Here is a 25,588-nt window from a genome sequence, read left to right as displayed (position 1 = left end):
GTTAAGCTATTTTTTTTTAATGTTTTATTTATTTATTCATGAGAGTCAGAGAGAGAGAGAGAGGCAGAGGCAGAGGGAGAAGCAGGCTCCCCACCCAGCAGGGAGCCCGATGCGGGACTCGATCCCAGGACCCTGGGATCATGACCTGAGCCGAAGACAGACGCTCAACCATCTGAGCCACCCAGGCGCCCCTGGTTAAGCTATTTGAACTTACATTTAGTAAGCACCCTGGCCAAAGTTTATCTCATTTTATTCACACCACTATTCTGTGGTCTAACAGCTATTCAATATGACGGAAGAGGGAAGTGAACCGTGTGCAGACCTGCAGAGCTGGTGCGCATGACCCACGCTGGGGGGACGCGCCTGGGTGAGACGCAGTGTGGTAACAGGGGGCAGGCCCCGGCTGGGACCCAGAGACCGAGGTGGCCCTTTCAGGTGGCCACTGACTCACTGCGGGTCCTCACACAAACACCTTCCCTTCGCTGAGCCTTGGTGTCCAAGGAAGGGTGGTCAAGAGCTCTTTGGCGACCCTGCCTGCACAGGAGTCACCTGGGAAGCTTGGTAAAGTAGGATGTCTCAGCCCAGGGTAGTTTTAATGTGAATTTTTCTTATTAGGAGTGAGACTGATCATCTTCTCAGCTGTTTAAGGATCTTTCTTTCAAAAAACAAAGATTTTTCTTTCCGTGAACAATCTGTTCTTATCTCTTCGCCCGGTTTTCTATAAGGAAGCTGGTCTTAACTTTTAGCAGTTTTTGTATTAGGAATATGAGCCTCATATCTGCGGTATAAGTTGCAAATATTTCCCCTACTTTGTCACCTGCCTTTTACTCACTTTAAAAGCACTTGGTTGGGGCGCCTGGGTGGCTCAGTCAGTTAAGCATCTGACTTCAGGTCAGGTCATGATCTCAGGGTCCTGGGATCAAGCCCCACATGGGGCTCCCTGCTTACTGGGGAGTCTGCTTCTTCCTCTGCCCCTACCCCTGCTTGTGCTCTCTCTCTCTCTAATAAATAAAATCTTTAAATTTTAGAAAATAAAAAAGTTAAAAACACTTTGTTGTAGGAAACCATTTTATGGAAAGCAATAGGCAAATGCTATAGTAAAACCAGGAAATAGTCCTAAGATTTTCTAGTTTTCCTTCTGAATAAAACCAATGTCCAAGCCTTTGCTTTGCTTATCCGTTTCTTAAAATTAAGTCAAAGATCAACTCTTGTCTCTTATAATGAACATCCTATAATTTTTGCCTCTCTAGCATCTTCCTCCTTCCCGCCACAGAATCCTTCTTTTTTGGTGGTGGGGGGGTAGTAAATCCATTCTATGTGTGTTGGGAAGATATAATCCAGGTGTGGTTCGAGTACTCGGCCCTCTGGCTACGGTAACTGATTATGGGTTGGACACAGGATCCACGCCCCACCAACTGGCCTTCCTAAGAACTTCTTTGTTAAGCTAGTAGATTGTGAGTCATGAGTTGTTACGTCCACCACTTGGAGAAAGCCTATCTAAGAGATAGAAAGAACAGGGACACAGTCTCTGTGTGAGTGTGTGTGTTTATGACGATACATAGTCTGAACCCCTGGATTTAGCCAATCTACTCTGAAGCAAACTAAATCCTAACCTGTTTTATACATTCTCTTACATTGTCTAAGGTAGTTTGATTCACATTTCTATCACTTACAACCAAAAGATTTGATTTGTTTTGTTTTCAGAAAGTATTTAAAATTATTTTTCCCAAATCCCCTACATCTGTTACCTCTTGAGGCCAAAACTCTCTTCCTTCTCGCTGGTCTTCCAGATAATCACGAATGATGTTTGTTTTCTGCAGAAACAGGCCCATAGAATTGGCACACTCTATGTCTTCACCAACTAAGGGGTCTTCTAACTCTGAGGCTGAGAACAGACGGGAAAGGCCAATTCCCACCAGCCCGGCGACATAGTGACAGTACTGTAAGAAATAATGAAGTATTTACTAAAATGGAAACACCCGAGATCATTAGCTACAAAAAAAACCCCAAAAACAAAACCCCAAAACAGGTTCCAAACAGAATGTACAAGATCTCATTTTGATTAAAAACCGCAAACATATACACAAATATACACTATGTACATGTAAGGAAAAAAGAACATCCAAGAAGGGTGTGCACAAAAGATTTAACCAACGTGACCTCTGATCTCTGGCTGGTGTGATGGTTTTATTCTTTCACCTGAGTTTTCCGCATTTCTACTGTGGACATGCACTACTCCTAGAATAAAAGGTCATTGAAAAAATAAGCTAGTACAGTAAGCTTTTTGATATCTAAAATTGAGAGTGAAGGCGGGGCGCCTGGGTGGCTCAGTTGGTTAAGCGACTGCCTTCGGCTCAGGTCATGATCCTGGAGACCCAGGATCGAGTCCCGCATCGGGCTCCCTGCTCAGCAGGGAGTCTGCTTCTCCCTCTGACCCTCTCCCCTCTCATGTGCTCTCTCTCTCTCAAATAAATAAATAAAATCTTTAAAAAAAAAAAAAAATAAAATAAAATTGAGAGTGAAGGCAATGATGAAATAAGGAATATTCTAATAGAAACTAGAATAGTAAGTGGAGCTTAGTCTTGAAGACACTTCAAGATCTTGCAGTGTCTCAAAATCTTCATTACCTAGAAGAACAAAGTACCACGGTCTGTTCTTGCCACTGCTTTAAGCATTCTGCATATTCAATCCTCACCGACACCTTTATGAGGCGCGTATCATTACTATCACCATTTTACAGATGTGCAAACTGGGGCAGACAGAGGGGTCAGTCAATTAATTGCCCAAGATCACTCATCTGGAAGTCAGGGGGCCAGGGACTCAAAGCCAGGTAGTCTGGCTTAGGAGGCAAGCTCTAACAACTTTGCTGAAACATCCTCTTCTCAAAAGAGATCTTGGTAAACATCATTCTCGATTGTCAACGAATTTTTTTCCCATAAAAGTGGTTTGTCAAAGCTATCCTCTCCTGAAAAGAGTATTCCAAGACAACTTAATGCAATACTCTTATGAAATGAATGTCCATTACACAATTTAAGAAGTGGAGAGCAGTTAAAGAAGGTACACTCTGGAGGGGATACTAGGAAGGGTAAAAGTTAGGGAAAGACCAGAGGAGGGCCCCTGGTTGAAAGTAACACAGAGCCAGACTAATCAAAGGGCACAATGAAATGGCAAAGAGAAAGCACTTGAAATATGGTCTAAGAAAAGAAGAATCTGCGAAAGAGTAAAGATATGCTAAAATATTTGGGGGGCCTGGGTGGCTCCGTTGTTAAGCGTCTGCCTTTGGCTTGGGTCATGATCCTGGGGTCCTGGGATGGAGCCCCACATCAGGGCTCTGTGCTCAGCGGGAAGCCTGCTTCTCCCTCTCCCACTCCCCCTGCTTGTGTTCCCTCTCTCGCTGTGTCTCTCTCTCTGTCAAATAAATAAATAAAATCTTTTAAAAAAACAAAAACAAAACAAAACAAGACATGCTAAAATAGACAGAGAAATGACCTGTGGACAACTACAAGAAATTTAAAAAGAATTACTAGAAATTAAAAAACATCAGTATGTCCTTAGCACTGCCCAAGGAAAAGTAGATTTTAAGATAATAGTTCTTTGCATAGAAATAATTCCTAGAATGGAAGTAGTCCTCTTCCCCCAAAGTGAAGGGGGGGAAAATCACTAAAAGTACTGAATTTCATCTAAACAGAACTTGTACTCAACAAGCTATCATTGGGTCTCTTGAATAGGTCTGCACGGCAGAAAAGGGAGTCACCATGCAGCTAACCAGTGCTGATTCTTGGCCAGGAGTTTCGGCTTTAACTTTAAATTCATAAATGGATAATTCCAGCAGCAGCCTCACTCATGCTAACTTGGAGAGCATTAGCCAGCAGCCCCCAAGATGTTGCCAGTAAGTTTTGAGGATTGAAGGATTAAGAGGCCAGACTTTGAACCTACACTCACCCAAGGAATATGTATATAGTCGCTTCTCTTCTGAGATCCTAACATAAACACTATTAAGGATAAAAAAAAATACACACGTAGTTCAGATGTTTAAAAGGTCTTTGCTTCCACTGGGGTGATGAAGAAGTCTCACAAACATCATTCCTATGGAAAATGGGCAAGACCCCTCCTTCCTAGCCCGTATTTTGGTGTTGTTTAGGCCCCATTGTCAATTAGGTCACTTTGTCTAGATAGGCACTTTCTCCCTGCCCCCCAACTCCTCCCCTGGCCAGTATCCTGGCCACAGCTGCTGCTCAGGAAAAACTCGGGCCAAATAAAAGCCCAGTATAATTTTATCTGCCACATCATCTGCTCTCATTGCCCTTCCCAGCTACTCTGTCTCCTGAGGAAGCCAATCTCGTCCACGTGAGGTCTCCCAGTGCTAATCCCCACACGTATTCGTTTATAACCACCAGATGAACTGGGGGAGGGAGGTCGAGAAACTTGAAACTTCTCCTATTGTGTTAATTCTGTAAGGAGCTGATGGGAAAGGAAGAAGTAAGGCATTGGAGACGTACTCACTCCTCAGCACAACACACCCACGATCCTAAGTTAGTACCTCTGGATTCTCATAAACTTGGAAAGGAAACACACATATAATTTAACAGTTTAAGTGATACCTACTTCCCGTCAACAAACAGGGTCAAGCTGGCACGGAGTTTAAAAGTCATCTTGTGCTAAGATGGAACTGCAGATTGATTCAGATACTAAGGTGTGTCCACAAAACACACATACTCCGTGATGGAAGAAAGTAAATAACAAAAAACACATTTTTAAGATTTGAAAACATCGAATATCTCTATATTACATGGAGTAATTTAGCCATTTATCTAAAATTTCACAGCAAGTCAGAGACACTTTTAGAAGTTTAACGTGTGGGGCACCTGGGTGGCTCAGTCGTTAAACGTTTGCCTTCGGCTCGGGTCGTGATCCCAGGGTCCTGGGATCAAGCCCCATATCGGGCTCCCTGCTCCGTGGGAAGCCTGCTTCTCCCTCTGCCACGCCCCCTGCTTGTGTTCCCTCTCTTGCTGTGTCTCTCTCTGGCAAATAAATAAATAAAATCTTAAAAAAATAAAAGAAGAAGCTTAATGCGTGTAACCTCTGGGACAGGTTATAGTCACTTTGGCCTGACTTAATGGTAAACGCCCTAGGGCACGGATTATTTCAAGTATTCAATTATAAGCCCCTTTATTAAGTGTTTACGATGAGACATTCAAGCTACACAGGTGGGTTATAAAATCAGAAAATGTGGAACTGGTAGACAACCTTCTTCCTCACTCTGACCTTCACAGCGCGTACTACCACCTCTGTTCTATGCACCACACACCCACGCTACTTTGTACACACTGACCTTGTCCCACTCCTGTTCAGATGTTACGTGTTTATCCAAAAACTCCGCCATCCCAAATCCCATTTTCCGGCAAATGTCAACAATCACTGTTTGATATTTCTCAGCCAAATTTCTAAACTCAAGGGAGATCTGAAATGGAAATCACAAAAAACGGAAAATATGAAATACGTATTTACACTGGGAACCAACATGGTACCTATAGATCATAAAACAAAGCAATAGCAGAACTCATTAAGACTCCCAAATGATTCATCTATAAGCCTAACATCTAGGTTGTACTAGTTTTCTACATATTGCATAATAAGCTCAGAAATGTTATAATTGTTAAAATAGAAGGGTCTAAAAATGCTAAAGTTTCTAGACTCAAAAGAAAATCAAAGTCTCACTCTACACTCATCTTTCCAATAGATAATAAATGAGGTGCTTCTACATAAAGTGGACATAAATGTAAGAATTTTCGGAAGAACGCGCCCCATTTCAGACAAACCTCATGATAGGGAAGACTCATTCTGCAAACGTGTATCAAGCACTTCCTACATAGCAAGCTTTGTTCTAGGCACTGGGGATACACAGCCTGGAAAGGAGCAGACACTCAGCCCCTGTACAGTTTACATTCTACTAAGGAGATCAGCCAACCGTTTTCTATCAATTCCCAGATTTCTATCAGGAAGTTATAGTGTCTCCCCTTCTATTAGGCTATACATTTTAATTCCTTAAACAGCTCAATTTAGCTCAATCGGAGGCATGCTACCCAACATTTGTTTTCACAGCCCAAACTCTAATGTAGAAATTGTACTGATGGTTTTTAAATTCATTGCTGTTGCACAAACATCCTATTTAAGTTTAAAGAAGTGTCTCTAGATGATCAAAATACAGTACAGACACACCACAAAATTTCTTTAAATGCTACAAATATTAATAGAGGCAACACATAATACTGAAAACAAGTGGGAGGAATACTTGGTCTACATTTACAGAAAGGTTAGAAAAGCTTCCTCAGGAAACACCTCTATTTAAGGACCTGAGGGCAAACCAGCTGGCTGCACAGCACCAAAGGGATTCAGAAGCCTAAGAAACTTTAGGCTTCTGAATATCAATTGTGAAACTCCCCCAAATCCATAAAATCAATCCAATCTTTCCAGAATGCTATTCTTTCCAGAACAGCTGTTCCAAGACAGAGCCAAAATGTCATTCCTATTGTGGACTGAAGCAAATGAGTGACTCTACCAAAGGGTATTTGAATCCCTGAATCTCCCTAGGACCACATTCTTTCAACAGACCTTGGACTAGGTCATTCTATTTATGAGAGCAAAGCACAGTCTCACGTACTCTGTAGGAGTGACAACAAGCTCTGCCGAGTGAAACGAGCCATAAGGGCTTTTTACTGTCCCTCCAGGTAATTCTGTTTGACAACTACAGTAGATTTGTAGGTCCTGCAGTCACTCTCCGGTGACTCAAGTACACGAAGGAAGGATATGGTGAATCCACCAGTATAATGGAGGAGGACCAAATACCAAGTAGGGGTCGAAGGGTAGCACGACACTTCCATTCACCTACAAAGACAAATTCCCTATAAACTTTAGGATGTTATGATCAAAACACTGGGTAATTCTACCTTCTTCACTTATATGCAAAATTCTGTTTTTTAACCAATTTTTTTTTCTGGAAAAACCAATAGTTTTATCGTTTCTCACCAATTTTTAAAAGAGCAGTAAAGTATGTCAGTGATTAAATGTTAAAACTACATTACCATAAAATAATACAAATATTGAATGAATATTGAAATATATTTCGTAACTAATTCATAGCTCAATAAATGTATGCTATTATGGCTATTAGCATTTAAAAATAACCCTATGCCATTCCTTAAGTTGTGTTTGGGGTAGATCTCGAAGACTACTAGTCTCCCCTAGTACCAGGTGAAAAAGATATACTCTAATCTAATCCATAATATACAGTGAAAGTTCTAGAAAGCCTGGCTTCAAATGATACCAACTAATGACCACTAAAGCATAAAACACGAGGTTCAATCTCAATGCACACACATTGGGCAGGGGCTCACTTGGTGAGAACACTCTGTCTAGCCTTATGCCTGAAGTCTGTCTTGCCTGGGGACAAGAGCACTAATGGAGGCTCACATACCATACTGGCTCAAAATCTTGAAATTACCAGTCACACTAGTAACTTGTTAAACAGTATGCGCTATTCTCCTGCTTTTACGAAGACACCTTCACCACAACCTGAAGGACTCAGGTGTGAATTTAAATTTTCCTCAGGGCTTTGTTCCAAAAATGCAGCAGGGCAGAGACTGCTGAGCCCCAGCTCCCAGCCTGCACCCTGGCCTTCCCACTCCCGGCTCTGCCTGGCCCCAGAAGGCCTAGGGGTAGGGTCACTGGTGCATGATTCACCCTGGAGAAGACAGGCCAGACGCAACAGACTGCAAACCCGGGAAGGGAGCTCAGGGAATTGAGGGCAGGGAATTCCACACACCCAGAACATAGTCTAGAAGGGGAGCTGCGTAAGCTCTGGGCAGGAACACTCCCATGGCCCTGGGGACCCCTCACCCTTTTGAGTGGGGCCCTGTAAAGTGAGGGGCGGGCCCTTCTTACCTCAGTCTAAGAGCAGTACTATGTGAGTGAGGCCAAGTTATCTGTTCTGCCTTAGGGCCTCGCCCGAAACTGACGGTACACCTAACCCAAGGAGACGGCTTTACCCTTCAAATTGGGCATCTTGTCTCAAGGAGATGCTGGGATTGACCAGCATGTGCACAAAGCATTCCCAACGAAAATAAGACACTATGACTTTCCATATATTCCTATCTCAATCGGAACGACAGGCTGAACGGACCTCCGATTCAAACGGACCTCCAGTTCAAAGTTGCATCCTCACGAAACACAGAGCTTCAGATGTTTCACATTAAGGATATAAAAGGTTAGCACCAGCAAAACAGTAATGCCTGGCCTGTGCCCCCTGGTCCCTTCTACTCCGCCAGGGTGAGTCTCTGCTCTTAGGAGGGGAGTGTCTGCGCTCACCCTACTCCCCAACACAGGAAGATTGACTGAATGTTGAAATTTGCTTGAACAAACTGTTGTTTTTCCACTGGAATGCAGTATTTATAAAGAAGACTTCTGGTTTTCTAAGCATATTGAAATATTATCTAAACATCTACTAGCTATATCCCCCCCCAATTATTCTGACATTCACACATTTTCATATTCTTTCATTTTTGCTGAGTGGATAGGGCTGCCTTGATTTTTCAAAGACCTACGACACTTATCCCACGACTGGAAATTATTTTTTATGAATCTACTCAGTTTGAAAATAGTTTGGAAGGGTTTTTTGGTTTTGGAGGCTCTAGCTAGAATGTAACTTTTGTAAGTGCGAACACACATCAGTCATAAATGCTATGGGACCCCGTCTGTAGCACTTCTCCTGGGTTAGCAGACTTTCACAAGCTCATCAGTGAATGGCCACCGATTTCCAGTCAGAGGAAACCCAGCCTCTGGTCACGTGACAGGTGTCCTAGGAGAGCCAAATCACTGGTACCTGCTCTAGGTGAGTGCTCTCATTCCCTACCTAATTATTCTTCACAGGTTCTTCTTCCTTCCTTCTCTTTTCTATCGTATTGTACTGTATCAGCTCCACCTAATTACTCCTAACAGATTTTTTCTTTTGGTTTGAACTTTATTGTCTTTTATTTTTGTCTCTGACAGCAAAGACATGATCTCAGTAATCTGAAATAGCCCTTGCTCTAAAGGAGTCTCTCAAACATTCTTTTGTATTGGGTGGATTCCTCCCCTCCCCACTCAGGAATATAGATCTGTTTCAGTAGCAACAGCCACATGAGGACTATTCCCCCCAAATCCTGGCAACTGTGTACAAAAAGAAGGGCTTCTTTGGTCTGTTAGAGAACATGAGACTTCACTAAATCAACCTTTTATTTATGAGATATGAAAGAAGCAGTTATTTGTGTGATAAGACATGCAAATTCCAGAAAAGTCAGACCTAGTCACATATATAACATAACCTTGTCAGTTTTAAAACACAAGATTTTAATTATAACCCACTTTAGTCCAACGGAATGGACTGAACACCTAATATTTACAGAATACTTAGTATACAGCAGGCACTCTTCTAAGTACTTATAAATAGGAACTTGTCAACCCTCAGAGCTCTAACTTTACAAATGAGGAAGCTGAGGCAGAGAAACTTAGGAACGTGTCCGGGATCACACAGCTGTAAGTGGTAGAGGATCACCCTGCTCCTCGGTCCTCCCCCCAGCTGGACCCATCCTGAACAGCATATCCATGCTACCAGGCTAAGGGTACCAGAAGCCAGAAGCCCTCTACACTTAGGCTGTATTAGATAGGGAACAGGTTTTGTGAGCAGGCCCAAGAATCCATCTTTTACAACACTGGAATTAGAATGTATCTTTCCAAAGGAAGAAACACTGGACTTTTAAGCAACATAGTGGTAACGGTAATAGTAGCTAATACCATTCTAACCTGTGTCGACTCTTTTAAACCTCACAACAATACTACGAGGCGAGGCGGGTACTATTATTATCTCTATAGATGGAGAAACTTAGGTTTACACAGGCCACGTCACTCCGCACCAGTTAATAAGTGGAAGAGGTGGGATTCCAACCCAGGCAGCGTGGCTTCAGTCTCGGCTACCAGAGCTCTTACCCATCACATTAGATTACACTGCCCTCACACTGCTTATCTTACTGTTCTCCACGGGGATGAGGGCTGGCTGACAACTATATCATCAATTATACACACAACCATAGGCAGGAGAGATTTGTAATTCTGCTACCGTTGGGAAGTCCTCTAGCACTTGTCGATCCTTCTCCTTGCTCTCCATATACCGCCAGTCTGGTTCATAAAGGTAAGAGTGAAAGTTGTGTAGCAGTGGAACTTTTTTTTCTACACTGATGGTCATGTCATCTTCAAGAGTGTCCAGAGCTCGGAGGACCAGATAAAATATGCATACCGCATGGCTGTAAAAACAGGAGAACTATTAATATGATGGGACAAACGTTCCAAGATATTTATTTCAAAATAACATGTCATTTATGCAAACCCTCCTACGGCCCTACCTCTAAAGAACTATGGAAAGATAGCCAAAGCTTTTTGTACTCAACAAGACATCTTAGTTTTCCTTTCTTACATGGGAGCAACAGACTTCAGTGGTTTATTTATAAAAAACAAAATTAAAAAACCCTACCAGCTGGATGTCACAACTACTCCCAGAATGAGTTACATTTAACGAACGTAGAACAACTGTATAAAAATCGACAGGCCAAGTGTTTACATGGATCTGGTATTTTTGCAGATAAAAAATAAAGTCAAATTAGTATAATAGTATAAATAGTCAAAATAGTATAAATACTATCATACACAAAGGAAATTGGTCTAGGTTCATGTATGCAATCTGCCCAGAAGGAACTTGGGCTGGTTCAGTCAGAGGAGTCCTAAATTTGAGCACCAGGTGGGGTATAGAGATTACTTAAACACAACTTTAAAAAAAAAGCTACTTCATTGGAATTAACCCCATATACTAGAATTGCAAAGTAGCATAGTGAAGCCAAGAAAAATGCATGACCTACTCAGAGACAGGTTCAGCCGCCAGGACTAAAAAAAGTCAATAAACACCACCATCCCCCATCCCCCACCCCCCCTTCCTCCCCTCTTCCCTGAAAGAGCTGGGCCCACAGGGACACTATTAGATGGCGAAGTGCCTGGAAGGGCATTCTAAAGTAAATACATGGGTGTTCCAACCAGAACATTTCCGTCACTCTGGTGGGGCACGCTCTAGCTGAGCCACAAGCGGAGACTGCAACGCTAGGAGCTGTCAGAAAGTAGTGGCTCAACGTCCCAGTCCAGGGAAAAGCTCTCCTCCCCCAAGTGAAAAGGAGCTGTCTGGCCACTCACCGCATTTCCCCATCCAGCGCCTCAATGACAGCTGCAAAACTGCGACTGGTCTGATTGAGATACTTGTAGCAAGTTTTCAAGCTGCCGCTCAGCGAGTCCTGGGGGCAGAGAAGACACACGGAGGTGGGAGATGCGGAGGAGCAGGAGTGGGACGGGGGCAGGCGGCCGGCTGCCGGCGGGCTCCGCAGCCTGCCGCAGACGCCCTCCCCGCGCAGCCAGTCCTTGGAGGGCCAGGCGGCGGGAGACAAGGGGCAGCCGCGCGGCGCGGAGCCCACGGCCGTGCCCGTGCCCCGGGGTGCCGCGGCGGGGCTCAGCACCAAGGTCCGCTTGAACAGGGACATGGCCTTGGTGCCGCAGGCGGCCACGGCCATGAGAGTCGTAGGGCCCGCGTAGAGTTTTTCCTCCATAGACCCGAGCGGGGCTGGGAGGCGCCCCCGAGGGGCGGGACCGACTCTCTCTCCACCCAGCAGGCTCACGGCTGGCCCGCCCCGCCCCCCCCCCCGGGGCCGAGGTCAACCCCGCCCGTCGCCCCCCCCCCACCAACGCTTGCCACCCCTTCGCTCCCGGTGCCTCCCTCCAAGTCTTCCCCTTGTCCCCGGAACCCACGGGCGGCTGTCAGAGCCCAGTCCACTTGAGAAGCTGGCTCGTCTTCCTGGTGCCAGAATCTTTCACCGAACTTTAGTCCGGCTCCTCTGAACCCTCCACTCTTGTACTTCTGTGTCTATCCCTGCATCGCCCAATTTTAGCAAGAATCCTGCTACTGATCCCCGTGACTGTCCGGCAGGGTTCCTCAGTCCCCATCACCCCATCGCCCTGGTCTGCCTCCGGCAAGAATCCTCCTAGGTTAGGTCGTTTGGTGAGAATGTCCCTCACCCCAGATGTTCCACCTTCATCATTTTCCATCCACTGACCCCTCCACTCTGCCCCCATTTTTCATTGTATTCAGAATTGAGCCCAGTTCTATACTGAGGTCTCTTTTTCCCTACTGCAATGGCTATTCTGAATAAAACCTGTTTTTATTGCTTTAACTGCTGTTCACCTTTGGCTTTTCTTTAACACCTGTTAAAGGTCTTCTATCCTCTGGAAAGCTATTACTTTTAAGATTTCTAATCCTCGGGGCACCTGGGTGGCTCAGTTAAGAGACTGCCTTCAGCTCAGGTCATGATCCCAGGATTCTGGGATCGAGCCCGCTCCCCGCTCAGAGGGGAGCCTGCTTCTCCCTCTGCCGCTGCACCTGCCTGTGCTCTCCTGCTCTGTCAAATAAATAAATTCTTAAAAAAAAAAAAGATTTCTAATCCTCTTTCTCTTTCAAATTAGTGAGCTGTAATGAGCTGCCTCCTGAACTTTACTCTTCCCTAAGGAAAACAAGAATCATTTTTTCCAGGAAAAAAAAAAGCGCCATATTTTCAAAGCAAGCATATCTGAAAGAATTGCTGTGGGTTTGTTTTATACAGACTTTAATTTTTTTACAGCTGTTTTAAGTTCACAGGAAAACTGAGTGGAAAGTCCAGAGTTCCCATAAACCCCCTCAACCCCCAGTCTCCCTTACTCTTTTTTTAAGAGAAGGAAACATTTGAAATATCTAACAGGAGAGTGGTTTAAAATATACACATGGCTTATCCACTAGTGGGAAATACCACAGGCACTTTGTAAGGTTAACAGTGAACGCTGAACCCTAGTGGACTGGACCCATATTCTCTTTTATATGTGTATTATTTCCTCAATTTCCTATCATGGATGCATATCATATTATCAAGAGTAAAGCTTTAAAAAAAAAAAATCACATAATCATGAGAATTTCATTTCCTTGCCATGTTCAATAAAAAATGATTAGTAAAATTAATGTTTACTGAGCACCATATATTAGTAAAATCATTTCATGCAATGTCTGGCATATAAATATACTCAGTGAAAGTTTGATGAATAAATGAATATGTTCAGAGTATTTATTTATTTATTTTTAAAAGATTTTATTTATTTATTTGACAGAGAGAAAGTGCACAAGCAGGGGGAGCAGCTGAGGGAGAGGGAGAAGCAGACTCCCGCTGAGCGGGGAGCCTCCCAGGACCCTGGGATCATGACCTGAGCCCCAGGCAGACGCTTAACCGACTGAGCCACCCAGGCGCCCCTGTTCAGAGTATTTAAAAACCATTCACCAACTCCTTCCCTCTCAAGTGTAGAGAGGCCAGGCTTTGCAGTCAAATAAAAGAAACAGAATAACAGCCATTATTGAGCTCTATGGCAGCTCTTCACAGAAACTGTTGTTACCAGGCCACAATGATTCCTTTCACTGCATTGCCAAACGTTTTAATCCTCAGCTACAACTAATGGTTTGGGGGCTGACTTGTGTGAGCTCCAATAAAAGCTGGACAGGTTTTTGAAGAGCAACAACCTTAAGCAATACTACCCCTCCTTATCAACATACCTCTTCCACTCCTAAAATGAGCAAGGTCAATAAATCCCTTCTCTGTGTCCTTCCCTCATCATTCTTTTCCCTGTCACCTATTTGCTTCAGTTCCTCACTCCGTAACAATAATTTCCTCAAATTGCCGAGAAGATACGGGAAGATACAACTATTAAACACTGGAAAACTCGACTCACTATGAAAATTTCCACTGCTTCATTCCCATGAGCTGGCAGGGAGGAGAGGGCGGAAAAAAGACCAGGGCTAACTGCTGCCTGTCTCTAAAACCTCCTGACGTGTTCCACTGCTATCTACATGAAGTATGCTCCCGAGAACTCTCAAGTGAGAGGAAAACAGGGAGGAAGGGCATCTGCAGGAAGAGTGTGCAGTGGCTACAAGTGCGAGACTGAACTCCCAGGACTGGGACTCCCAGGAAAGACGGCTCCACAGGTGAACACCTACCAACCATTCCCACAGCTTTCGTTAAGACTTGAATGCAGATTCCTCAGAATGGGGAGAAACCCCACAAACTTAACCAAATTTATCTAACAGTAAGATTAATAACTACCATTTACTGGGCAGCTACCGTATGCCAAGCACAATACAAATACTACTTTTTATCCTTACAAAACCCTTTAAGGAAAATATTACAGACCTATATCCACTTTCATTCAACTTCATGGCCAGATGTGTAGCAGAATTCAGAATTTTTAGTGCTTTAGAAAACAGGAAATAAGATGCATATACAGCCCCAATTGCTATGGAGTAATATCCCATAATTAATAGTTAATATTTCTTCAGCAAATCATTTGAATATTTATACTAAGCCAGGATCACTTCAATTCGGGGCACGTTTGCTGCCAAATGACTTTGAGCCAGATTTATGAAAACACTCCTCATCTTCAGACCATTTCCGAGTTGGGAAATGTGGTTCAGGGACTGTGATCAGTATCTCTATTTTATAGATGAAGAAACTGTTGCCTGGAGATTAAGTTACCAAAAGTTATTCAGCTAAGAGTCAGGATTTAGACTTAACAGAGGCCAGAAATGCATGATTACAAAACACCTGCTTTTTCCATGATGTGCCCTCTGAGTGATCACACAACTTTCAGGTGGCAGCATCCCTATTTATGGATAAGCTCCTAAAAATTCAGTAGAAATCAAGTTTACCGAACCCTGAATTCCTACAGCCAAATCCTTCTGTGATAGAAATGGTCAGCCATCAACATCTGTTAGTGCACAATTTCCCCCAGTTTCTTTGTTACTTAAGACCGAAACTAAGGGGGCGTCTGGGTGGCTCAGCCGGTTAAGACTCTGCCTTCAGCTCAGGTCATGATCTCAGGATCCTGGGATCAAGCCTGGCATCAAGCTCCCTGCTCAAGGGGGAGTCTGCTTCTCCCTCTTTTCACCCCCTCCCCCTGCTCCTGCTCACTCTCTCTCTCTCTCTCTCTCAAATAAATAAAATCTTAAAAAAGAGAGAGAAACTAAGATCATGTTAAGCGAAAGAAGAAAATGTGTATTCCAATGTTTCCTCTATTCAACCATTTTCTTTTTTAATGGCTCTTGGGGCTTTTAGGACTCAGAAAAACTGCGAGCAACAAACAAATAATATTATACTGTATTGTTCATCAAATCTTAGAGCTAGAAGAGTCTCACTTAAAAAAAAAAATCAAGAGATTATACTGTGGAAAGTCTCTCTCCTACCCCCTTACCACTTCTCTCTCTGAGGGTAACTAATGCTACCATTTTCTCCAACAGTCTTACTTTATAGAGAGGAAAAGGAGTCTCAGAGAGGTCAAGTCTCTGGACCCAAATCACAACCCTGTAAATTGTGTCCCCTGACTTTAGACACTCAGATCCTTTGCCCTGCTACTATTTTTCTTTGTAGTATTTACCTCCACCTGAAATGTTATATACAACAGACCCTTGAACAATGTGGGGATAAGGGGCATGGACTCCCGGACAGCCGAAAATCTGCATATAACTTTTGACTCCCCCAAAACTTAACTACTCATAGCCTGCTATGACCAGAAGCCTTACTGATAACATAAACAGTTGATTAACACATAGTTTTTTGTATGTTATATACTGTTCTTACAATAAAGTAAGCTTGAGAAAAGAAAAATACATTTACAGTACTGTACTGTATTTATCGGAAAAAATCCATGTATAAGTAAATCCACACAGTTCAAAGTCATGTTGTTCTGGGACAATTGAACTTGCTTTTTTTTCATTCTGTCTTCCTTTAGAATGTAAGTAAGGTTCATAAAAGCAAGGTCTTTGCCTGTCTTCTTCACTCTTGTATCTCCAGCACCTAGGACAGTATCGCCATGCAATACTAACGAATCACATATTCGTTAAAGAAAGGAAAGAAGGAAGGAAGCTAATATACACCAGGTTGGGAAGGGAAGAAAGGACCTAGGAATTATGGAGTGTCTGCGATGTGCCAGGAGCATGTGTGATGGAGATGGGATCTGATCAGCTGTCTGGGGCCAGTCAAACCTGAGCTCTTCCTTGCAGGCAGCCTCCAAACCAGGAGCGTGGAGGTTCTCAGACTAGCCTGGGTGGGCACCCTGGAACCACTGCCTGAACAAGTTATCTGATTATTTTATGCCACTGTTTGCTAATCTGTAAAAGAACTTTAGGGTTGTTGTCAAGATTGACTAAGTGTGATGAGTTACAAAAGGGCCACAAAAGTTTGTGGCTCTTTCCATCAAGGGATGGGGTCTCTCTCTCTGACTCCCTGAATCTGGGTTCCCTTGTGACTTTTTTTGGCCGACAATTTGGCAGCAAATGTGATTCAAGCAGAGGCTTGGAAACTCCAGCTGCCATGTGGAACCCCAGGGCCAGCCTGAGGATTTTGAGACACATGGCCCGGTCTTCCCTTGACGCTCCAGCCTACAGTCTGCCAAACACCAGACTGTCCAGCCACAACCCAGCCGGCCAGCTGAGCAAGCCCAGAAGAAATCAACCAAATTGGCCCAGACCACTAGAACTCCTCAGCTCTCCCAGGGAACTGGGAACTCAAGTTGCTGGTATTTTAAGTCACTGAATTGCTTCTTTTTTTTTTTTAATTATGGAAAAATATACATAACATAAAATTTACCATTTTAACCACTTTTTTTTTTTTTTAAGATTTTATTTATTTGTCAGGGAGAGAGCAGGAGGCAGAGGCAAAAGCAGGCTCCCCACCGAGCAGGGAGCCCGATGCAGGACTCGATCCCAGGAAACTGGGATCATGACCTGAGCAGAAGGCAGACTCTTAACCGACTGAGCCACCCAGGCACCCCATTTTAACTGCTTTTAAGTATGCAGTTCAGTAGTGTTAAATACATTCACATTGTTGTACATCCAATCTCCAGAATTAAGGCACTCAGTTTTGGCAGGATTTGTTACTCAATGAAAGTTAACTGATACACTGGAGATAACAGACTTGAAGAGCTTAGCATAGTGCCTGGCAAACATAAAAACTCAATTAAGTGCCGTCTATTGTTACTAGGACATGGTTGTTATCATTATTACTTTTATTAGTCTAACTCACAATATAATTTCTTCCTAATCCCACTCACTTGCCAAATTCGTGTTCCAAAAATATTGCTTTCATCATGTCCTTGTTCTGTTCTTTACCATTACATGCTTCACTGATGAGAGCTCAGCTTTCGGACTCCCACGCGCCCTTAATGAACTTCATATTTCTAGCTCGTATTCGTCAATTTCAGGTTGGTTTTCTCATCACTCCATACAGGTCATGCTCAGTCCTCTATAACTTGGCTCACAGTAGCTTTTTCAACTGAGGAGCCTCCCCACTAAATTAAATCTAATACCTTACAAAGCACTTTTCCTGTGTTTTCTAAAAACTTTTCGCTTGAAGACATTTCTCATTTCGCTAAAATTTCCTGAAATCAAAATGTACTTACGATTACTTGGCACTTCCTAGGTTATTTGACTTTTGGACACCTATTCTCCACGAAGACTGTGAACATATTCAGGGTGAGCATTTTCCATTCTGTATCCATTACATGAAGTGTGTCAATTTTTAGCTGAATCTGGACAATCCTCTGCTTAATGTGTTTCTTCTGCTTCATCATTTACCAACCTGGCATCTCTCCTTTTAAAGTCTAGTGTTCAAAGTTGGACAGTGCTCTTTCAGTGTGGTCTGGTCCATCACGTGAATGATGAGCAGCACGGTGGGGGTAAGACAGTGAGCTCTGAGTCAGAGAGCCAGGGTCAAAGACAGGCTCTGCCCCTGAATAACTGGGCCTCAGGCAATTAATTAGCCTCTCTATGCCTCTGTTCTACATCTACAAAACAGGAAAAATAATAGTACCTTCCTTATAAGGTTACCGGGAGGTTTAAATAATAGATGTAAGGAGGTATATAAAATAGTGTTTGGCACATACTAAGAGCTCAATAAATGTTAGCCATTATTATGATACCATTTATCTAAAAGGTAAAGATCTAGGTTGAAAAAGTCTCTCAGCAGGGTATCAGAATGGAAGAAATCATCCTGAACAAGTGCAATTAGGAATCTGACTGACTACAATTCTAAGCCCACAGCATGATGAGACTACCTAAAACAGATAAGGAACACTGATGTGGTGGGGAAGTGGGTTGGGGAAAAGGACTTTATTTGTACATGGCCATTTTCTTTTTTTTTTTTTTTAAAGATTTATTTATTTATTTATTTGACAGAGAGACAGCGAGAGGGGGAACACAGGCAGGGGGAGTGGGAGAGGAAGAAGCAGGCTTCCCGCTGAGCAGGGAGCCCTATGCGGGGCTCCATCCCAGAACCCTGGGATCATGACCTGAGCCGAAGGCAGACGCCTAACGACTGAGCCACTGAGGCGCCCCGGCCATTTTATTTCTTAAGAAAAAAAAAGATGAAGCAAATATAGCAAACGCTATACATCTAATCTTGGAAACAGACACAAATTGGTTACAGTATTTTCAATATTTTTCTATTCGCTTGAAATATTTTATAATTAAAATATATTTTTTAAAGTGGAAGCAGTCTTAAACTATGTTACATAGAAATACAGCATCCATAAGAGAGGAATTTAAAGTTCAGAAATGACCAGACCACAATGAAAGAGTACTGTTCAACTTTGAACACTAGACTTTAAAAGGAGAGATGCCAGGTTAGGTAAATGATCTGGAAAGAGTAACAGATAATGATAACTAAAGGAAGAAGATAGAACATTTGGCTTGAATATCAGTATTCTCAGAGAGAATATGAGAGTTCTCTTAAAATATGTCAAGTGCTGTATTACACAACAAGGATTAGACTCTGGTTCCAGAGAGAGAACAGAGTGAAAAAAGGATAGCTTACTGTAAGGTAATGCTTCCTAAAATCCAAAACTGTCTGGGGATGGAGTGGGCAAGTCTCCAGAGGTAACTACCTGTCCCAGGAGGTGTTCAGAAGACTGTACAAACTGTATTATAAAGCAGTGACTATCTGTTCTAGGTCACAGATCCCTGGAAGGATATGATGACAGTGGACACTGTTCTCCTCTCAAAACACACAAACGTGCAATAACATAAATACTTGCAAATAATTTCAGAAAAGCTCCAAAAACTCTTAGTAAGAATCTCTAATTAAACATCTAGTGAGCAAGGCACAGGAGCAATGTAAAGTTGTAATTCCTTCAGGCATCCCCCAAAAGATGAATCCCCTAACCCAGCCAGAAGTGTTTTCCCTTCTGTAAATTTCCTTATGGCATTTACTATATTCTGCCACAGTTACTTAAGTTTAGCTTGTTTAAAAAGCTAGAGGTTTCTTGAGGGTAGTGCACCCACCTTTTATTCATTAATTCACTAAGGGGACATCAAACAAGGTTCCTATATCCGTATAGCTTTAAAATCCAGAATCAAATATAAAATCTTAAATCTGAAAGGGATTTGGGGGATCATAAAACCAATACACAAATAACCACAGTACAAGACTATGGGACTGTTACAAAGTAGTACAAGAGAAAATGGTGGAAGGAGTTTCACAGGTAACTTGTTATGGTGTCTACCTGAATTTTCTATGAATAATCTGGTAATGTTTTATTGACCGGACAAGATGGTGAGCTCTTTGTAGGTCTTATTTGTCTATACACGCCATCCTGCCATGGTGCACCCAGCATAACACCTAGCACAGAACAGGTGTCCAGAAATGTCCGCTGAATGGTGAACAGAGGTGGCACTTACTGAAGCTAGACCTTGAAGGATGAGAGGGATCCTGAGTTATGAGGGAAAGAGAACTTTTTTCTGATGGGAAATTAAAATGGTTTAATAAAGGACACCAATTAAGAGTACATGTAAACAAAGAATAGTCCTTGTGATGTTCCCGTTGGAAAAAGAATTTAAAAGTTTTGATATAACCCATGAATTCGGCTGAATATGTCTATTCATTCAATAATCACTTAAGAATAATTTTCTTGTTGTAATGAATACCTTTCTAAGCATTCATTTAGCAAAGGATACAAGAATGAGGCAGATGAAATATAAGTAAATAAAACCAAGTTTAGCCTTCAAGCGACCAACAATGTTGCTAATCGACAGACATACAGATAACTAATAAGAACTTGGAAGAGTAAGTATGTGTTCTAAAAAAACCGAGAAGCACTGAGAAATAGGGATTGATCAGACTGCAGGACTGTGAGGGAAGCTTTTGGAAGAAGTGCAACTGAAAACTGGAAAGATGAGCAAGGTTTCATTCCAGAAAAGGTACTGGGGCCATATTTGCATAGTTCATTCCCTCCATGAAATCCTCTCCCACGCCTCTCCCACTTAATCTACCCATATAATCTCAAATTTGCAACCACTTATTAAGACACCGATAAACATCAATGCTCAAAGACAGAAAGAAATATAAAGAAAAACTACCTGACAACCAATGTCTTGGAAGAACAGAAACATTTTAAGCCCCTGAGGGAGGGTGGGGGAGAGAGGAGGAGGCCGGCCGAAGGGACGTCGGCCAGCTGGGCCGGATTTGGGGTAAGGAAAGCGGAACCAGGCTGGGCGGGTGGGGCCGCCAGAAGGGGTGCGGGTCTGCTACCCCGAGAGGAGGGCGCCAAAGGCGTTTGGCACCCGCTCGCCGCGCCCCTCGCCCTCGACTGTGGGCCCTGCCGGCCAGGACCTAGGCCCGGGCACCGAGCGCAGCCGCCCCGCCCCAGCCGGGATGCAAGGATACTCGGCCCACCTGGTCCATCTTGGGTATCACCTTCCGCCGGCCCCCCATCTGGAAGCGCAGGAGGTTGTAGAACTCCTCGGGGCGCCCCAAGCACTTCACAAACTCCATGCTGGCGGAGGGCTGCTGGGGCTCGGCGCTCAATTCCAACACACCTCTGGAGGACACCGGCCGGCACTCTGCGAAGGATTAAACCCAGGAGGCGCGACGGCTGGGGCGGAGCAGAGGCGGGCCCAGAGCGGGGCGCCACGCCCACTTCCCCGCCCACCTCAACGGGTCTCTGGCTCTCGCGCCACTTCTCTTGGGCTCGCAGGGTGGACTGACGGGCTCTGATTGGCTAGGACCGCTCGCACCAGGAAGACGCCGGCCAATTGGCGGTAGGATGAGGCTGGCGTGACGACCGTACCCTCTAAGCTAATTGGAGAAGAGAAAGGGGCGGGCGAGCGGGATTGGTGCTTCTACGGGGGTGGGCCTTTTCCTCCGCCTCTCCTATGCAGAGGTTGGATCCCGAACCCAGACCCGAGTTGGGATGCTGCAACATGGGTGCAGTGGGTCCTGGCTCAGGTGTGCGTAGCCTTTTGGTGAGAGACCAGCAGGCGAGAGTTCGTTACGATTTTGTCAGTAATCCCTCCACGTGTGTAGTCGTGTTTGTCCTGCCGGCCAGACTAGCTCTTCAGTGACGCACACCTCCTGTGCCGTATCTGCGCGAGGCTGCGGACCCTTTAAAAGGCGGGTGGGCCCCCGACCATCGAATGGTCTGTCCGCGGTTATCGTCAATACAAGAGAGCAAAAGCCATCCATGGCACTTACAGCCCCACAGAACACCGGGCACCTGGTCCAGCAGTAACACCCTTCCTTTTCCCGCTTCACAACCCTCAGAGCTTTTCACTTCCCTCTGGGTGATGTTACTCACTCCTAGAATTTCAACTCTAGGACCTCTTTAAAATGTTTTGGACCCCACTTTGTCCCCAAAATGGATCTGAAGCGTTTCTACCGCTATGTAAAGAGTGATGTGGAAATTTATATCTCCATCGTATTTTTTTTACTTTTGTTTGTTTTTTAATTTGAGAGAGCGCGCGAGCAAACAGGCAAAGAGGGAGAGAAGCGGACTCCTGGCTGAGCGGGGAATTCCCCGCCCCCCAACTCCCGCTGGATTTCCCCACCCTGAGATCATAACCTGAGGCGAAATCAAGGGTCCGATCTTTAACCGACTGAGCCGCCCAGGCGCAGCTGATCACTATTCTAGACAGCCCTTGTCCCCCACCCACCACTACTGCTAATTCCCATCTGTTCTAGTTTTTTTCCCATAGTATTTATCACGTGCTAATATAATACAAAATTTACTTATGATGTTCAATGGCTGTTTCTTCTTGCTAGAACGTAAGCTCAATGATGGACAGATCTTCATTATGTTCACTAACATACTCCTAAGCATCTAGAACAGTGCCTGGCACATACTAGGGGCACAATGAATATTTACTGAACTGACCTGAACCTCCTCTTCCTCCTCTTTGATGTCCCCTAAAGTTATGATGTCCATAACTGAAATCTCTCTCCCATTGAAACTGCTTCTTTGGTTAATGGCACTTACAGTGTCCCAGTTGCCTAATTATCAAATCCTGATGTCATCCCTAACTTCTTTCTCTTCCTACACGTACCTCCTTTGAAACCATTCATCAAGTCTATGGAGCCTAAGAAACAAACCTCTTTAGTCTTAATCTCTCCTCTCTGATCCATCTTGGTTTAAGCCCCATCTTCTCTCCCAAGCTATTTTTCAAGGCAACTTCCCATCTCTCTCCATGCATTCCCAAGTGACAGCTGGAGTAATTTATCTAAAACACACACTTGATTATATTACTCTCTTGCCTATAATTCTTCAATTTTAAATTTCTTAAAGGAAATGCCTTTCAGGATAAAATTAAGGATTCTGGCATAAAATAAAAACTCCATCATTTGGCACCTACATTCCCTTTTTTTTTTGGATTTTCACCACCTTCTATCCTATCACTACCCTACTTTCTAGCCCTGATCCAGCCCTGGCAGCATTTGCAGTTCCCAAACAGGCCACAGTATTTCATACCCCAGTCTCTGCCAGAGTAATTCACCTCCAGGATGCCCTTCCTTGCTCTTCACCTAGCTACCTGCCTCAGGGTCATCACAGCTCAAATAGAAAATCCTTTTCTGAAGTTTCCTGGCCTCTCCTTTATCTGTTCTTCAGATTCAACAAACATCCACTGAACACCAACAATGTGGCAGACACTGAAAAAAAAACAAAGATGAGCAAGATGAGGTTTGACCCCAAAGAGCTTCCAGAGGCATCAGATCAGAGAAAGAGACCGACATGGCTGATGTAATTGTGTTGCTGTTTATTAGAGACATAGTGGGATCCTAATCCAGCTTCCTGGGTCTGACCTTGGTGCCCTGTCGGAGACCGCATATACAAATAGTGGCCAGGCCATACACCATAGCAGAACTCTGACCCACAACCTCTGCAGCAATAGGCCCAGAGTAGTCAGGACTCGGTCAATAACGTCCCTCTATTTTGCCCCTACTTTCAACTCAGGGCCAACCACAGAGAGCCAAATATACTTCATAAGCAAATCACATAAGATACCCCCTACTGGTTAGCCTGCTTCCAGTTCTCCATGCCAGCCTCCTCCAATCTGGAGCGCACCTGATTCTTTCCCCTTTGTTCATTATAAAGCTTGTCCACTCCCCTGCCTGCCCCTGAGTCTCTGCCAAATGCAGGTGACAGGTGACAATGGCTGATGCCCTTGTTCTAGCAAGCTCTGAACAAAAAGCCTCATTTGTTCTTATTTCAGTAGTCTTTATCTCCACAGACCTCAGTACTTGCATCATGTTCAGTGGATGCTCTCGCCCTGAACTTGGTGTATTCCAATGATCCCATTTCCGTCTCTTCACTCTGAAGTCCTCAAGGTCAGAGACCCTGTCTAAACATAACATCTGGCACAGTGCTTGCCACATAACAAGTCTCCACTACTTTTTGTGGAATAACAATACTTGAAATTGGGACTGTACTGGAACTTTTTTTTTTAAAGGTTGCATCTATTTACTTGAGAGAGAGGAAGGAAGAGAGAGAGAGCACAGAGGGAGAGGGAGACTCCCTGCTGACCAGGGAGCCTCATGCAGGGCTCGATTCCAGGACCCTTAACCTGTGGCAGACGCTTAACCAGACTGAGCCACCCAGGTGCCCCTGTACTGGAACTTTTAGAACACACTTCTGTCCTCCCCACCCTCACACAGCATTCTTTCTATAACCTACTGAAACACTTTTAACACTCTTTGTAATAAGCCAGCCTCCTCCTATTAGTGTAGGGTTTTCTTGTGTTTTTTTCTCCTTGTGTTCCCAGACCCAGCATTTAGGAGGCATGTCAGAAATACTTATTGAATGGCTAGGGCCACTGAAACAAACATTAAATATCAAGTGTTTCACAATATCAATTATCACAAAACTCGAGTTCAGGAGATAAAAAAATCTTTCCCCTAGAATCTGTTGAATACAAATCTCACCTCTCCTTACTTCTGAGTAAAACCTGGACTCTCCTTCGATGTATCCCATCCCTCACCTGCAACTCTGCCAAGCAAAAGCCTCTCCTTCTGTCCAAAAGGCACAATGACAATCCGAGTAATTCTCACTCTTCCCCCTCCCCGCCCCCATCACCTCTCTTCTAGCGCCCATTCACACTACTTATGCCATCCCTTCCCTCCCTCCTTTCAGGACTAACTGAAACTTTCTGAGAGCCTCCTGCCACGATGGATAAAATCTAGGAAGGGAGACATAGTTGGTCTCGGTGAGGAGACCTTCCACTAGGAAGGGAGACATAGTGGTTTCGGTCTGCGATCCACGTTTCTGCTTCTACACTTCTTCCACACAGAACCCAGTCCCTGTACTTCCGCTAGAATTCTGACGATGCCGACAACAACCCCTACAACTCAACCGCTAGGTGCTCTATTTTCCCCACTCTACAGACTTTAGTAAGTCCCTGAAATCAGAGGAATAAGAAGTCTGCTCCTGAGAGGACAGAGCAGGTGTGAGAGTTATTCTTCCATGTTCTGTTCTATAAACTTTTATATCACTTGAATCTTTGGGTATCTGTAATTTAAAAATAATAATAAAATCTTTAAAGAGTAAGGATTCTCACTCACCCTCCCGGCCTTCTCCCATTCTTACCCTGACCACCTTCAACTGTGGGTTAATACAGCATCCATTTCATTGGTTTTGACCCTCGGCTACTGGATACTGCGGGAGAAAGTCTGGAGGCGAAGCAATCTAGCCTGGATCTCCAGTGTGGCTCTAAATTCCCAGAACAGCTGTTACAAACCTTCCCCTTCCTCCTTTGTATTTCAAAAGACCTCACCTTCGGCGGATTTTCTCTGGATCTATTTTTCTCTCACGATCCTGGCCCCGGTCAGCTTTAAGTGCTGGCGCTGGCAAGGTCTCTCACCCTCCTAGTGTTTCCTCTCAACTCCTCATACACAAATCCTCACATTATAGCTCCCTTTAATAAGTGACTCTCCTCCCTGACCTCCTCTTTCTCATTCCTTCTGGACTAACCTTCTTAAGGGCAGACCACCCTCGTCGCTTCTACTTCCTCAGTTCTCATGCAGGTCTCAGCCCCTTTGGACTGGTGGCCACTCTGCACAAATTGCTCTCCTGGAGGTGATCATGACCGCAAATTTGATCAACTGACAAATCCGAAGGCCTCTTCTCATTCTCCTCC

General features: G+C 44.1%; 1 protein-coding gene across 2 annotated transcripts in view; it reads right to left on the bottom strand.

The window, feature by feature from the left end:
* FDFT1 (farnesyl-diphosphate farnesyltransferase 1) overlaps positions 1-21,077 on the bottom strand; it is a 33,073-nt gene extending 11,996 nt beyond the window's left edge. The window contains exons 1-5 of one of the 2 annotated variants that reach the window (XM_032389002.1): positions 20,859-21,077; positions 11,269-11,366; positions 10,151-10,334; positions 5,333-5,461; positions 1,749-1,940 (exon numbers count right to left, since the gene is read on the bottom strand). In XM_032389002.1, coding sequence (XP_032244893.1) covers positions 1,749-1,940; positions 5,333-5,461; positions 10,151-10,334; positions 11,269-11,366; positions 20,859-20,957 — 702 coding nt within the window. In that variant the 5' untranslated portion in view covers positions 20,958-21,077. Of the gene's footprint in view, positions 1-1,748; positions 1,941-5,332; positions 5,462-10,150; positions 10,335-11,268; positions 11,674-20,858 lie in introns of those variants that run through there. The other variant, XM_032389001.1, reaches the window with a different exon arrangement.
* Positions 21,078-25,588: the final 4,511 nt, after the last annotated feature.

Source organism: Phoca vitulina, unplaced genomic scaffold (genome assembly GCF_004348235.1).
Source record: "Phoca vitulina isolate PV1807 unplaced genomic scaffold, GSC_HSeal_1.0 scaffold53, whole genome shotgun sequence".
NCBI classification, from domain to species: domain Eukaryota; kingdom Metazoa; phylum Chordata; class Mammalia; order Carnivora; family Phocidae; genus Phoca; species Phoca vitulina.
The sequence above is the reverse complement of the archived record's forward strand: the minus strand, read 5'-3'. Positions and strand labels throughout refer to the sequence as shown.